Source organism: Spermophilus citellus (genome assembly GCF_964194105.1).
Source record: "Spermophilus citellus genome assembly, chromosome: 11".
Classification (NCBI taxonomy): Eukaryota; Metazoa; Chordata; class Mammalia; order Rodentia; family Sciuridae; genus Spermophilus; species Spermophilus citellus.
This window is the reverse complement of record NC_138192.1, coordinates 121781561-121797682: the sequence shown is the minus strand read 5'-3', so window position 1 is coordinate 121797682 and position 16122 is coordinate 121781561. Positions and strand designations below refer to the sequence as shown.

Sequence of the window (16122 nt, the reverse complement as noted above, 5' to 3'; positions counted from 1 at the left end):
TCTATTTTAAAAATCAGCTATTTTGTGATATCTTCTAAAACAACTCAAATCCTATTCTAAATCTTTAACTGTGACAGAATTTTTTTTTAAATGGGAGAGTACTTTTTGTTTTCAAAAATATCCAGTTTCATGGAATTTTATAGGTCAATTTCTTGGCCATCTACTAATAATTCACTTGCAGATTTCCTTTACTTAAATGATTTAGTTGTTAATTTAATGTCCGGCCTGGTACTAAGTACTACTAATGCCAAAATTTGACTTTCTTTCCCTTAGGAACATCTTTATTTCAATACTAAATGATACAACATGACCTGTTGGTCCTGCTCCCCCAAAGTAATAGAAATATTTATGGCTGTTCAATTTGAATTGCTGTATACAGAATAAATAAGTCTTGATTCTAGCCTTTCATCCGTGTTTATAGCATGAGTGCAGGTAATAATGAAGTTTGAGTTAGAAATAATGTCTTTTAAAGCTAGTTAACATATTTTTGTCTTTAGGAATTGTCTTTAGACAAGACCATAAATTCCCCTTCACAAGTAAAGACTGAATAAAAAGCCAACTCTGCAGAAGCATGCTAGCTCCCAAACACAGCTTTAATAATGTGCGTCTAAACACCTTCAAAAACATCTGACTATATTCATTTTTTAAAATGCAAAAAATAGTCAAGAAATTTCCAGACAAGGTGGAATGAAGACAAAAAGGACAAATGCTGCCCTCTAGTGTCCTATTTAATGATAATTAAAATCTTTGCAGATTTTGGGGCTGGGGATGTGGCTCAAGCGGTAGCGCGCTCGCCTGGCATATGTGCGGCCCGGGGTTGGATCCTCAGCACCACATACAAACAAAGATGTTGTGTCCGCCGAAAACTAAAAAAAAAAAAAAAAAATTAAAAAAATTCTCTCTCTCTCTCTAAAAAAAAATCTTTGCAGATTTAAATATAAAGTGAATTCTTTAAACCACTGAGTCTTCTAGTAATTATATTCCTCATAAAGATTGCATTAAGATAACAATATTCACTCCTTAATTTTATCTGACTTGCTCTGAAAATTTTCTAATCCTAACTCTGTACTGTTGTCCCTATGGTTAGCCCAACCCTAGACTAAACTCATTAAGTTATTCTGCCTTTGTTGTTAAATACTGCTGCAGGAAAAAAAAAATTACCTTATTAAATATAGCACACAGATCCCTGCAGCTCACAATCATATTATTTATTCTACCCTGGTATATTCATTTTCTCACCCTCTGAAATATCTTTGAAACCTTCTGTTTACTTCCTCCCTTTCATACATCCATCTGGTCACCCTGTGTCTCATATTTCACTGAGCAATTAAACAGAAATTCCCTAAGCTTCCTATGATTAAATTTAATAACCTACATTGATCTGTACTTACACTCTGTAGTCCACATGGCTGAGTATTCTGTCAAAAGCCAGATTCTGAAGAGCTTACTTCAAAGTCTTCAGAATTTTCATTTCCAGTCCAGACCCCTAACTTGGATACCCATTTTTTTTTACATTCAAGTAGGCTATCTAACAGTCCCACAAAACTCAGCAAGTTTTGAAAAGAAAAAAAAAATTCTCATTCACTGTCCTCCCCGTTTTTTCTCTTGGCCATTCCTGTAAGTATTGTACCATCCCCTCAACTGCTCAACACAAAAATTAAGAGACAATCTCCATGACATTTATCTTCACAACTCATTTCTAAATCCACCTATAAGTTCTACCAACTCAATCTACAAAGTATGCTCAGAATCTAGTCATTTCTTTCCACCTCCATCCCTGTCATCCTGGTCTATCTTTCCCCTGAATTCCTACCAATTGGTCAAACTGCCCTCATTCTTATTCCCCTACAATCCACTTAAATGAGGTCACTCCCCTGTTTAACATTCTGCAGGTTTCCCCTTCCAGCAGCACTAGAGAAGAAACCAAACACCTTACCCTGGCCTAACAAGCAGTAGGGGATCTAGAAGTGACATGCCTCTCTGTATTCCTCTCACATCCTCTTCCCTGACTACCTTCTATTAATTCACTTTGTCTTCTCTATTCTTCAGACTAGCTAGGCTAGGGAAAGACAGGTATGTAGGGCACTCAGAATCTAAATGCCTTCTTAAATTCTACACCCCAAAGACAGACCTCATTCAACTGAGTAGTTAGTGCCTCTGAGACACTACTCTACTCTATCCCACTACAAAGAACTTTCTTTACCCATATCTTTGAAAAGTTGGCTCTTTCTTGCTATTCAGGCCTCAGCTGAATCATAACATACTAAGATGGGCTGGTTTTCCTTGATCACCAATCCTCTTTATTTTTTTCACAAAAGATCACATTTCTGTTAACTTATTTATTGTCTCTTTACCTCCCATGCAAATGTTAAGATCCAGAGAAGAGTAACCACCATAACTTGTTCACTATTGTTAGAGGCCCTCAACAATTATTTGATAAATATGGAATGGATAGTATAATTAAGTACAACTTCATTTTGAACCCCAGGAAGTCTTATCTGTCTCCCCTCTGGCTGGCTGCCTCACACTTTTAAGACTGATTTAAAAAAAAAAAAAAAAAAAAAAAAAAAGCCATGCCCATCTGAAAAAGAACAAGTTACAAAGGGAAAACCAAGAAGAGACAGATAATACCAAACCACAGATCCTGGCCAAGAGATCCATTACTTTTTACATGAATTATGATGTTAAAGTTCTTACAAATTGGGAAGTAAATATCACACACATACACATTAAAGGGTTAAAAAAAATGACTGGAGGAAGAGGCAACACAAAGGAAGGCACTGAGGAAAAGAAAGTGAGGTCAATTTACAAGGACAGAAATAAGTGTTTCTATCATCTTTTTGGATCAATTTATAAGGAATGTCAGTAAAGTCTTCTGTGAGCACTATGATTATATAATCCTCTAATATGTAACAAATACACAAGAAAAAAGTTTAAAGTATTTCAGATATTTAGCTCAAAAAATATCTGAACCAGACGTGTGGTCTTTTCCATTTCTGATATGTTCATTTTTTGCAACTCTTTTCTATTCAGGTTCACATGCATTTTTAAAGTTGCTCTGAAATCCAATCTTTCACAGTTCTTCATTTCAACAAAACATTATTGCTGCTAGGACAGTGAGACACACACACACACACACACACACACACACACACACACCTGCCAAGATGTTTATCTTGCTATATAGTTTTATAAAACATAGAGCTTGGAAGAATGGGCAAATAGTCATGAAAAGGCTCATCAAGCCTCAAAATCATAGCAGAATTTGCTCTGTGCCTTTCTCAGTTTGTGCAAAACAAAGCTATGAAGTTCACAAATGGGAATATAGCTCAGTGGTGGAGTGCTTGCCTCGAATGCATGCGACCCTGGGTTGGATTCCTACCATCGCAAAAAAAAAAAAAAAAAAAAAAAAAAAAATTAAATCATTATTTTGAAATAAGGTTTGTAAGGGTATGGTATACAATATTTATAGCTTTGTTTTACCATATCAGATACATCCCAGCTTAAACAAGCCCTAAAAGTGTTGCTTCCCAAAGCCTTCAAGTATGGTAATCATTTTAATGAAAATATTTCATCAAAAGTATATCTTCTAACCCTCCTGCTGAGCTATCTTTGTTTTGATCGGTGGCAGGGTAGCAGGCACAAAGGACAGAAGTCAGGATACTTAATACCCTGTCATGACAAAGGCTGTTACAACCACAATACAATGGGTTTAACAAGAAACCATGGGCCGGGGAAGCCCTGAATGTTTAACAGGCAGCTGAGATACCCACCTCCTCTCCTGTGTGCCACAAGGCAACACAGGGCCAAGAGAAATGCAAGGCTTAGCTAACTGGCGGTCAAGCACACTTTCTTCTCTGGGAAGACCAAAAGAAAATATCTGCTTCATTTATTACACACAAAACTTAAAAATTAATTCTACTTTCCCAATGAACTTGATTTCAGACAAGAAAAATATTCCATTTTTTTAGTCAGTCTATATACAACCTTTTGAACAGTTTGAGGCAAATACTAACAATAGGTGAATCTTCTTGACATAAGGAAACTTAAAAACTTCCTATACTGAATAGAGCCTCATAATATTGTACTACAGACAGAAAAGACTGCTGATTAAAAACAGTATGTCTCGCTGTCTAACCTTTTTTATTTTAGTACAAAACTTCCTGCTTTGTGGAATCTATGCATACAGCAGGGTCAAGTTACCTAACCCATCTCTGCCTCAATGCTATAATCTGAAGAGACATTAATATTAATTCTTAGGGTCATTTAAACTCTAGAAAGTTGATGAATGTAAAGATCTCAAAACAGCTTGGCTTATAAAAAATAACAACAAATGTGATGATCATTATCTCCATATTAAAGATAAAAGAACTGAGGCAAATTTGACTTTTCCAAAGTCACAGACCAGTAAGAGGCAAAGATAAAATTCAAATCTACAGTCTGCATCTGGAGTCCAGGCTTTCCCCCCCCCCCTCTTCAAACACCACTGGGAATTGAACCCAGGGGCACCACTGTGCTACATCCCCAGCCCATTTTGGGGGTTTTGTTTTTGTTTTTAATTTTGTGAGAGGGTCTTGAGTTTCCAAGGCCAGCTTGGAACTTGCAATCCTCCTGCTTTGGCTTCCTGGTCACTGGGATTGCAGGCAGGATTACAGGCTCTTAATAACTATGTTTCTCTAACTCTGGGGACAGCTTGTTCTGTTTCAAATCAATAATGGCAGGTTCCTCTATAGTTATAAAAAGATATTTTTTAAACCATCAATTGCCATAATCAAAGTATTAAGACATTATGCACCCACAAAAACCCACATGAAAATCAGAAACAGAAGGTCCACACCCAAAACATGGAGGCATCTCAAGTACCCAGGTGCTTCTGGAAACCAGGGAATACAGTTTCATAGCCAAAACTACATGACATTCTATTCTAAGCCCTGTGAGATAATCAGATTCAAAAAAGCTCCAGAGCAGGGGGCATTCTAAATATCTTTCTGAAAATTGCAGAATAAATTAGGCTTGTGAGGTTCAGAGAGATGAAAACATAGTCTAGTCCCCTTTCTCCTCCAACATCAGCAAATTCTAGCAGGAGAAGGCTGTGCTTGTCACTTGTCCCTTGCCACCACTTCTAAAGTACATTGTATTCAGAGGGAAGTCAAAAGCAATGAAATATTACCTTACCTTTTTAAAAATTTTTCCATTTGGTTGTATTTCATCTTCCTCGTTTAATATTTCACGTGTTCCCAAGAGTCTTTTGTCCTTAAATTTGTTTTTTGCATACATAAAAATTTTATCTAGTGTATCACATCCAGGGTACAATACTGAAACCAAACCACCTAAACTATTAATAGCTCTGTATGCAGACTCAGGGTTTGAATTTACAGGCTTTGCTTTAATTTGGTTTGATTTCTCTTGTCTTGACTCAGATAAAAAATAAAATGGAATATATGTTATAATAGTATAAATTAATATTATAAAATGTATGAAGTACAAAAGAATGGGATTGATAGTCTGTTTTAGCTTCATGGTAGATGATTTTGAAGACACGTGGTTATTCATAAGTGTTCAAGAAGTAGAATTAACAGGTTTCAACAAGAATCTAGAAGGAAGGAAAAGACATTAGTTTGAAATTATTTTAAAATAACTTTAAAGAACAGTTCTTCATATTAGTCAAGCAAACAAACTTTCCTAATCAGGCAGGAATTAATATTCTGTCCCCTATCAATATCCTGAAGCTTCTAATAGTCTCATTTGTACCAAATTCAGTAACAATTAAATTAGAGAAGTTTCCACATCACACTGTAAACTGGTGGGCTTTCCAACCTAACCCTTCCCAACAGTTAAGTAGGGAGCAAGCCAGAAAGGGATGGGGGACCAAAAATTTACTTATTTCCTGTCCTTTAGCATCCCACTACATTAAAGATGGCAAATATTGTGCATAAATGCCACATTCTTCTCTTTCATGACTCAAGCAGAAGCCATTACTAAATAATCCCTGCACTCTTACCCTGTGAACACCATTCTCACTCTAGCAAGTACTGGAGTTGGCAAACATGTAAAATTCATTTTTCACAGTACTTCTAAATATCTGCCAACTTAGGCAGTAAAATGAAGCAAAAAGGCGATAAACTGCGGTCATTTTATACTCTTCATTCATCAAATTTATTGAAACTTTACTGTGTTAGATATTTTTCTAGGATGTGAGCTGCTCTAGCTGCAACATCCGTCACCCCACTGATCACCAGGTTGATTCAGCTCATCTGGCTGGTTAGGTGGGTATCCCCTCCCTCCTCACTGCTCCACCTGTGTCCCTCCTGAAGCTGCACGCTCAAAGAGGATGAAGAAGACAAACTTCCCCAATCAAGGAGGGCTGTTCTTCAATCAAGGGTACAGGAGGAGCTGTGCTTCCCTGATAGAACCTCCAAACAGGCTCTCAAGACACTATTCTAAATATGGGTAATACAATGGTGAACAAAACAAAGTCCCTGCTCTTAAGAGACCCACACTTTTACTGGGAGAGGTAGACAAGCAAATGCATACATGTGTATGTTCACATGCCCAATGGTATTAAATGCTATTAGGAAAAAAAATAAACCCAAGTAAGTGAAAGATAAAATGATGGCGACAATGTTGGAAAGGTAATTTGTATGGAAACTTAGGGAAAGCTTCCCTGGCTCTAAACAGAGACTCAGAAGGAAAAGAGTGTTCCATGTGCCTATGTGGAGATGAAGAGTGCCCTAGGCAGAGGAAATACCATTGTGTGGTACACGGGGAATAATGTCATTCTTGAAAAAAACTGAAGCAAACTACTAACTCGTTGTCTGCCCTGATCCAAATCCTGGACTATGAGTTCACCTCAGCTCCACGTTACAAAAATTCTATTCCAGCAAAGTGTAGTTAAGAGATCTGAGGAATCCCTTCTTTAACCCAATCTCCACTTATAAGACAAGAGTTCTATCCCAGGTGCAGCAGGACAAGAACGATGAGTACAGATTATTATTTTTTTAAGTGCATCATGGATATATATATATATGTGTGTGTGTGTGTGTGTGTGTGTGTGTATACGTATATATACATATATATATGTGTGTATCAGTAGGGTTCATTTTAACATATTAATCAATACACATAACATAGTTCTATCCATTTCAGTCCTTAGCACTACCCCATTTCCTCCCATCTTCCCTACCCCTGATCCCCTTCCTCTATTCTATTTATTTTTAATGGATTCAGTTATATATAAAATTGAAATGCATTGTGGTATATTCATACATGCACCTAGCTTAGTTTGATCAACTTCATTCCCCAGTTCTTCCCCTCCCTCTTCTCCCTCCCTCCTTTTTGGTTCCCTTCTTCTACTCTACTGATCTCCCTTCTATTTTCACAAGATCCATTTTGTTCCTTACTTTCTAACTTCCACACATGAAGAAATTATATTTGACTCTCTGAGTCTGGCTTATTTCACTTAGCATGATGCACTCCAGTTCTAACCATTTAACAGTAAATAACAATTTCATTGTTCTTTATGGATGAGCAAACTCCATTGTGTATATACCATATTTTCTTTATCCATTCATCTACTGATGCACACCTAGGCTGGTTCCATAATTTGGCTATCGTTGACTGTGTTGCTACAAACAATGGCATGCATGTATTACAACAGTGTGCTGATTTTAGTTCTTTAGGATAAATACCACGGAGTGGAATAGCTGGGTAATATGGTGGTTCTGTTCCTAATCTTTTGAAGGATTCCTATACTGCTTTCCGAAATGATTTTAGTTCGCTTTTAAGGCAGAGGTTCCAGGCAGGTAGAGAAACTCCAAACTGACATCAGTACCTAAACCCATGGCCTAGCATACCACTCATAAGCAGAGAAAAAAAAACCAAGCCACTGCCCCAGCCTCCATATCAATGGCATAGAGGTTCTACACAGGCCAGAGACACAGGCAGTAAGAACAGAAAACTCCTTAGTAATTTCTAAGATTAACTTTATGTGGAACAGAAAATGGAGTAGTTCATGTCTGATGGCACTGTCAAAAATTACAAAGACTTTGGTGGTGAGCAATTAACACGAGGTTGATGGCAACAAGAAAGCATTTAAGTAATCCTTAAAAAACAAATGCCAAATGACTTCTTTGATATAAGGGGAGTAACCAAGGACAGGGTAGGGACGAAGAGCTTGAGAAGAAAATCAACATTAAACAGGGATGAGAGGTGGGAGAGAAAGGGAGAGAGAAGGGAAATTGCATGGAAATGGAAGGTGATCCTCAGGGTTATACAAAATTACATATAAGAGGAAATGAGGGGTAAGAGAAGAATAATACAAGTGGAAGAAATGATTTACAGTAGAGGGGGTAGAGAGAGAAGAGGGGAGGGGAGGGGAGGGGGGATAGTAGAGAATAGGATAGACAGCAGAATACATCAGACACTAGAATGGCAATATGTAAATCAATGGAAGTGTAACTGATGTGATACAGCAATCTGTATACGGGGTAAAAATGGGAGTTCATAACCCACTTGAATCAAAATGTGAAATATGATATATTAAGAACTATGTAATGTTTTGAACGACCAACAATAAAAAAAAAAAGAATAAGCCCATCAAATTTTTAACAGAAAACCAGGAAGAACCCTCTAAGATTCCTGAAAAAACCAAAAGACCAGCCTCTGGTACAACCCCTATGAAAAGGCATATATTTTAAGGAGCTATTTATGGCCCAGAGCTCTGTCCAAAATGATTTAAAAAAAAAAATCACCCAACAATTAATTAGTAAAGAATAACTGCTGGTTGTGATACCAACAGAGACAGAATACTTACAAACTTAACAAGGAAAGCATAGAAAGAGACAGTTAAAGTGAATTCTGCTAAAACTGCTGTCAGCACTTGAGAAGGGAAGACTGTGTGCGGGCCCAAGAGATGTGCCCTCAGAGGAGCAGTATCAGTATACTATGCAAGAAAGAAAAAGCTCAGTGAACTAGTTTAACCAAGTCACTAAGCAAACAAACACCACAATAGCAAAAAGTCCTGGAAAAAAAAGGGAGATCACTAATCAGAGTTGTTATACAATACCATCTAAAATGTCCAGTTTACAACACAAAATTATGAGGCATGCAAACAAATAGCAAATATGACACATAAAATGCAAGCAAGCAGGCAGAAGTTGTCCCTGAGAAGACCCAGATGTCAGACTTAATTTAAAAGAGATCAAAGCATGAATACATTCAAGGAAACAAAGAAAACTGTGCTTTAAAAATTAAAAATCCAATTCTCTTACAAGATAAGAAACACCTCCAAATTTGCTCATGCACAACTGGGGAGAAGCTAGGACTCCAAATGGGGCCCAGGTTCTGTTCACCCTCCCAGGCTGTTTTCTTAGACAACATACTCTACAATATTTTGAAGACCAGTCCAAAGAATATGGATCATTGCCATAAAGGTCATGGAGAGACAATGAAGGTCTCCATTCAGGAAAATGGCACATAAAACAAATGGTCTTGCTATTTTGAGGACATCAGAGTAACAAAAAAAAATGTACATTAATAACCAGGAGAATGATATTATTTAAGTACTCTGAAATTTATTTTCTGTATTTTTATTGGTGCATCATAATTATACCTAATGGGGGATTTGTTGTTACATATTCATACATACACAAAAATTAGGCCAATATTATTCCCCAGTATTTCCCCGTTCCTTCCCCTCCACCATTCCCCTAGTCCCTTTCTTCTACTCTATTGATCTCCCTTTGACTTTCATGAGATTCCACCACCACCACCTTTCTTGTCCTCTATCCTCTCTAGCTTCCACATGAGAATAAAACATATGACCTTTGACGTTCTGACTTATTGCACTTAAAATTAACATTCTCAAGCTCCATCCATTTTCCTGCAAATGACCTAATTTCATTCTTCTTTGTGGCTGAATAAAATCCCATTTTATATTACACACCACATTTTCTTTATCCATTCATCCATTGATGAGCACCTAGTCTGGTTACATAGTTTGGCTGTTGTGAATTGCGCTACTATAAACATGGGAACATATGTATCACTGTAGTATGATGACTTTAATTCTTCAGGTAAAAACTGAGGACTGGTACAGCTGGATCATATATAGTTCCATTCCTAGTCTTTTGAGGAACCTACATACTCATTTCCTTAGTAGATGTACTAATTTTATCCTACCAACAAATGTTCCTTTTTCTCCACATCATTTCCAACATTTATATTTTTTATATTCTTAATGGCTGCCATTCTAACTGGAATAAGATGAAATCTCGGTGTAATTTTGATTTGAAGTTCCCTAATTATTAAAGATGTTGAACTTTTTGCCTATGTTTGTTGATCACTTGTATTTCTTCTTTGAGAAAGAAACACAAATCAGTTTAGTTCATTTGCCCATTTATTACTTAGGTTGGTTGTTTGGGGATTTTGTTTTGTTTTTTGAGTTCTTTATATGCCCTAGATATCAATCCTGTCAGAAGAGTAGCTTTCTCCCATTCTTAGCTGTTTCCTTTGTTGTGTTGAAGCTTTTCAATTTGATGTCATCCTACTTATTAATTCTGGGTATTATTTCCTGAGCTTTAGATGTTGCCTGTGCCTATATATTGGGAGTACTAACCCTACATTTTCTTTAGGAATTGCATAGTTTCTCTTTAATTCCTAGATTTTTGATCCATTTTTTTTTAGTTGATTTTTGAGCAAGGTAAGAGATAAGGATCTAGTCTCATCATTGTACATGTTTTCCCAACATCATTTATTTAAAAGGTTGTCTTTTCTCCAATGTATGTTTTGGGCACCTCTGTCAAGGATCAGATGACCAAATGTGTGTGGGTTTGTCTCTGTCTTCTGTTGTGTAGCTCGGTCTATGTGTCTATTTTATGTTACTATAGCTCCATAGTATATAATTTGAAGTCAGGTATTATGATACTTTGAGCATTGCTTTTTTGGCTTAGAACTGCTTTGGCTATTCAGGGTCTTTTATTCTTCCAAATTAATTTAGGACTGTTTTTTCCAGTTCTGTGAAGAATGTCATTAGCATTGTGATGAGGACTGCACTGAATCGGTATATTGCTTTTGTAATATGGTCACTTTAATTATATTAATTCTTCCCATCTACAACATGGGAGGTCTTTCTACCTTATTATATCTTCAATTTTTTTCTTCAGCATTTTGGTTTTCATCATAAAGGTCTTTCACCTCCTTGGTTAGATTTATTTCCAGGTTTGCTTGATTTCTGTTTGTTTGGATTTTTTGAGGTTATAATAATACTAATACTATTATATATAATAATATAATAATACTCTTAACTATATCAAGAACTATAAAATTTGTACCCTGAAAACCACAAAACATTGTTCAAGGATATTAAAGAAGACCTAAATAAATAGAAAAATATCCCCTGTTCACAGACTAGAAGATTTAATGTTAAAATGGCAATATGCCTTGGGGCTGGAGCTGTAACTCAGTGGCAGAGTACTTGCCTAGCATGTGTGAGGCTCTGGGGTCGATCGTCAGCACCGCATACAAAAATAAATAATAAAAATAATAATAATAAATGGCAATATGCCTCAAATCAATATTATAGACTCATTAAAATTTCAGCTGTTTTTTTTTTCAGAAACTGGTAAATTGATCCTATACAATTCATATGGAATCTCAAATTATCTAATACAGCTAAAACAATTAAAAAAGAAAAATGAACTTGAAGGACCTATATATTTTCATTCCAAAACTTATCACAAAGCAACTGTAATCATCATAATGAGGGTATTAGGAAAAGGACAGACATACTGATCAGTGGAACAGATCTTCAAGTCCAGAAATAAACACTTATATTATGGACAACTGGATTTCAAAAGGGTGACAGTATTTACAGAAAGAACAGTCTTTTCAACAAATTACACTAAAACAAATAAATATCAACCTAAGAGAATAAAGTCGGACCTCCTTCCTTATACCATATAAAAAATTAACAATAATGGATCATAGGCATAATATAAAATAAATCACAGGTTAAAATATAAAACTTTTTGTAAGTATTAATCACTGAGCATAAATAGCACTTCAGGAAGAATGCAGTAAAAAGCACAAATAACAATTTATTAAAATCATGAAAATTAAGTGAGGACAGGGATAGGAAAAAAGGGGCTTGAACAAGTACCAGAAGCAGCATGTGTTCAGGAGGCAATATGTAAACCAGGCCCAGTACACATTGTAATCCTAGCTACCCAGGTGAAGTAAGACGGAGGTGGAGTTTTTATTTTAGAAAAATTAGGTAGAATTATGAACCTTTGGCAAATTGTACCCTATTTACTGGCTATAGAAAAATGTAAAGAACTTAGAAATCTAGTCAAGGGCAATTTTTCATATTTCTACATTTGTATTAACTCTGAAAAGTAAACAGATCTGTCAATCTTTTCTTTCTAGGTTGCCAGTCTAACTGGTTTTATCTATCCAAAGATTAAGCTAATAGACTCATATTTTTTCTACTATTTACATAATTTTTCATCCAGATTTTTTTAAATTTTTTTTTTAGTTATTGATGGGTCATACTTTATTCATTTATTTACATGTAATGCTGAGAATCAAACCCAGTGCCTCACACAGGAGGCAAGGGCTCTACCACTGAGCCACAGACCCAGCCCTTCATCCAGATTTTTAAACAGACTTTACTTTCCTATAAAGAAAGTTTTTTTTTTCTCAAGAACCTCCTAAACTGTTTATTAAACAAATCAACCTTCTCCCAGTTAACCAAAATATCCCCTTCACTAAAAACTTCTCATTTACCCTTGGATATTTATAACTGCTATTCTCTCTCTCTCTGATCTATTTTTCTACTGCTTTGCTAATATTTTACTACTCTGAATATAGATTTACAACAGTGTCTCTCAAACATGGTCCATGTACTAACCAATCACACTATCAGAATTACCTTAGAGGTTATTTGATATAAAGTTTACTCAAATATGCCTCCCTCTTCCTTACCACCCCAACAGCTATAAAATGCAAACTCTAGTGGCTTGCGCATCTTCAAATAGAAACCACGTGAGTTTTATGTATAATAATGCTTGGGAACTACAATTTTAAAGACCCATATTTTTCAAATTTTTCTCACCAATTCTTCTCCTCCATAAACTTTAAAGATCTAACAGTTTTGTAAGTTGAAACAATTTAAAAATCAAAAGGAAAACAAGACTGGGGGAAAAAGTAACAATGACAAAATATGAAAAGTGTCCATAAATTTAAAAAGCAACAAGAGGAAAACTGGGCTGTAGAGAAAGAAAATGCAGATGGCTAATACTCACATGACAATGTGCTTTCTTTACTTTGTAAGCAAGTGCAAAGTGAGGAAGGGAACATGAGCAAGATGGCTAACCAGAGACGCCTGGCACACTTCCCTCCAGAGCAAAGTACCAAAACAAGGAAAAACCAGGAACTATTCCACTGGAATGTCTGAGGAAGAGCACCTGAGTGCAATGTGGATGTGACAGAGATGTTGTAAAGCACAGAAACACAAGACAGCCTCATAAAGAAGGAAGTTAAGCACAAAGCATCCTGTCTGTGGAGATCAACCCTGAACCAAGAACTTGACCAAGTGGGGAATTCCCCCACACACCACAAATACCTAAGGCATTTGCTGTTGGAAAAGCCTGCAATCTTTACAAGCCTCCTAGTTACCACACCACTGCATTGCCCTGGATAAAGGGCACAGTACATCCCCCACCCTGCCAACCCCAACCAGGATCCTGATGCATAGCTCTGTCTGGAGAATCCACCCACCCAGGGTCCCATGAAACAGCAGGGCAGCTGCACCCAGCCACTTCATTGACCCAGCCTTGGGAATCTTCCAGTCACCCCACCTACCCAACCTTAACTCCAGAAAAGAGCGTGGCAACCCACACTGGGCAGTTTGGCCCACAGAGGCCCCAGGAACAAATGGAAAGGAGAGAGAGGACAAAGGGAACTGAGATTGTTTCTAATGATGTGATTATAATGATTCATCAGGGAATTAAGTTAAGGAAGGCAAGCAAGCACACTCATCAGCCTGAGGAGACAAAAAGAGTTTATCAAAAGACAGAATCAATAAACTAAGATCCTGGGTCACGTTAGAACCATAAGAGGTGACAGTCTGAGACCAATCCTTTAAATTCCGATTACAGAGAACGTGAGTTGGGTTCCTGTGGAGATCCAGGTTATGATCAGGAAGAAGGGGATAACAAATACAGAATGGAATACAAAATCACTTAAAGGCAGGCTGTCAAGGAAGTGAAGACCAGAGTATTGGAAAGACACTGAAATCATTCATCTCTAGAGTAACAGGAAGCCTATTACTCTGGTATTCAGCTATTTAAGGCTTTAGAAGGAAGAAGGAGGTATAGATGACTACAACAAGAAGGGGTAGTAAGTGGCCCAGTCTAAAGGCAAAGCTTGGAAGATATGGAAGTATTGTTTCAGTGACCAAAAAAAAGAAAAAAAATAAACAACTAAAAGAGGAAAACAATCTAAAGATCTACTTATCAAAGAATGACTGAGAAACTAAATGGACTGTGATGCAGCCACTTAAAAGAGATTTATAGGTACAATCATCCCTGTGTATTAATGGGTTCTTCATCCACAGATTCAAACAACCATGGTTGAATATATTGAAACAACTTTTAATTGTGTCTAAACTGAAAATTTTATTTTTTTGTCATTATTCTCCAGTCAGTGAAGTCAAAACAACTATCTACATAGCATTGCATTGTATTAGGTATTCTAAGTAATTTACAGACTATTTAAAACATGTAGGAGGATGTGCACAGGTAATATACAAACAGCCCCCTTCTGTAAGAAACTTAAGCATCCTCATATTCGGTATGTACAGAGGTCTCAGAACAAACTCCCTGATGACACTGAAGGAAGAGTATACATGCATTGGCCCAGAAGGAGTCTATATCTTGCTCATTTTAGCGAAAGGGCAAGAAAAGAAAAATGCATACACAGGTACACTAGGTTATATGACTGGCCATAGTGGAAAACATAAACAAGTCAAGATTTTAAAGCAACTATCTCTAAATATATAAATGCGGGTCAAAGTACATTAATCTTGCATCACGAACAATATAACAACTCCCTTCTTTACTATTCTCAGAATTGCTCATTAAAATAACAAGAAGAGTCGAGTTTAACAGCATTAAAAGAAAATGACCTATTATTATTTATAAAATGATAGATGAGCAAACACCAAATCTTAAAACATGAAACTGTGATAATAGATAGCTAGGTTCAAACTCTTCAAATGTGTTTTTAAAATGTTCTATGTAAATGATCAGCTGCATTATGTCAAGAGTTTATATCTTGTATCACTTTAATTAGTAATTGTCTAAAATCTTAATAATCAAATAGTAAGGAAGATCTTTCTCTGTGTGACCTCTATTATTTGAGATACAAGAGCCTTGGAAGGAATGAAGAATACAAGAGCCTTGGAAAAAATGAAGGAGCAGAAGGATTTTGTATCATTGACAGAAAGGTGAGGACAGATCTTTGGATTATGGAAACAACTATACATAAAATAAGGAAGATTAATGTGCACCCACAAAATTGCTCTCAAATGATACATTTTCAGAGTGTATAAAAATGATGTTAAGTAAAGTTTTACGCTAAACAGTTACTAAAGAGTATTAATAGTATCACAGTCCCACCACCTGCTCGTTTTTTAAAAGAAAAAAATTTGCTGTAATTTCTTATCTGAAAACAGAGATGGCATGTTTTAGTAACAGAAAAACGGTGACTAAGGATCACATTTATATGTATATCAAATGGTTCTACTTGCTAAGATCTGTTTGCAGCTAAAGGGAGACATTTCAAGATCATTGTAAGCTTGAAAGATGCAGCACAATACCTCAATCCAAACTTGGTAGATCTGTGAAATTATTCTCTACAAAGTTGGTGAACTGAGCAAAGAAAGAGGAGTCACCCTCAGAACTGAAGACATTTGCAGTATCCACAGGATAGAAATAAAAGTCATTAAATTCATTCTATAGCAAAAGGGTCTTCTGGGTCCCCATAAATGCAACCAACAACTCTTATTTGCTATCTGGAAAGTTTCTTTAGAGTGGCACCATAGTAATAATGAAAATATTCACT

General features: G+C 36.3%; 1 protein-coding gene across 2 annotated transcripts in view; it reads right to left on the bottom strand.

Moving 5' to 3' along the window:
* Positions 1–16122, bottom strand: part of ACSL3 (acyl-CoA synthetase long chain family member 3) — a 69981-nt gene that overhangs the window by 22104 nt on the left and 31755 nt on the right. For both annotated transcript variants that reach the window (XM_081261600.1, XM_081261601.1), the window contains one exon: positions 5176–5593. In XM_081261600.1, the coding sequence (XP_081117726.1) occupies positions 5176–5553 (378 nt within the window). In that variant the 5' untranslated portion in view covers positions 5554–5593. The remainder of the gene's footprint in view (positions 1–5175; positions 5594–16122) is intronic.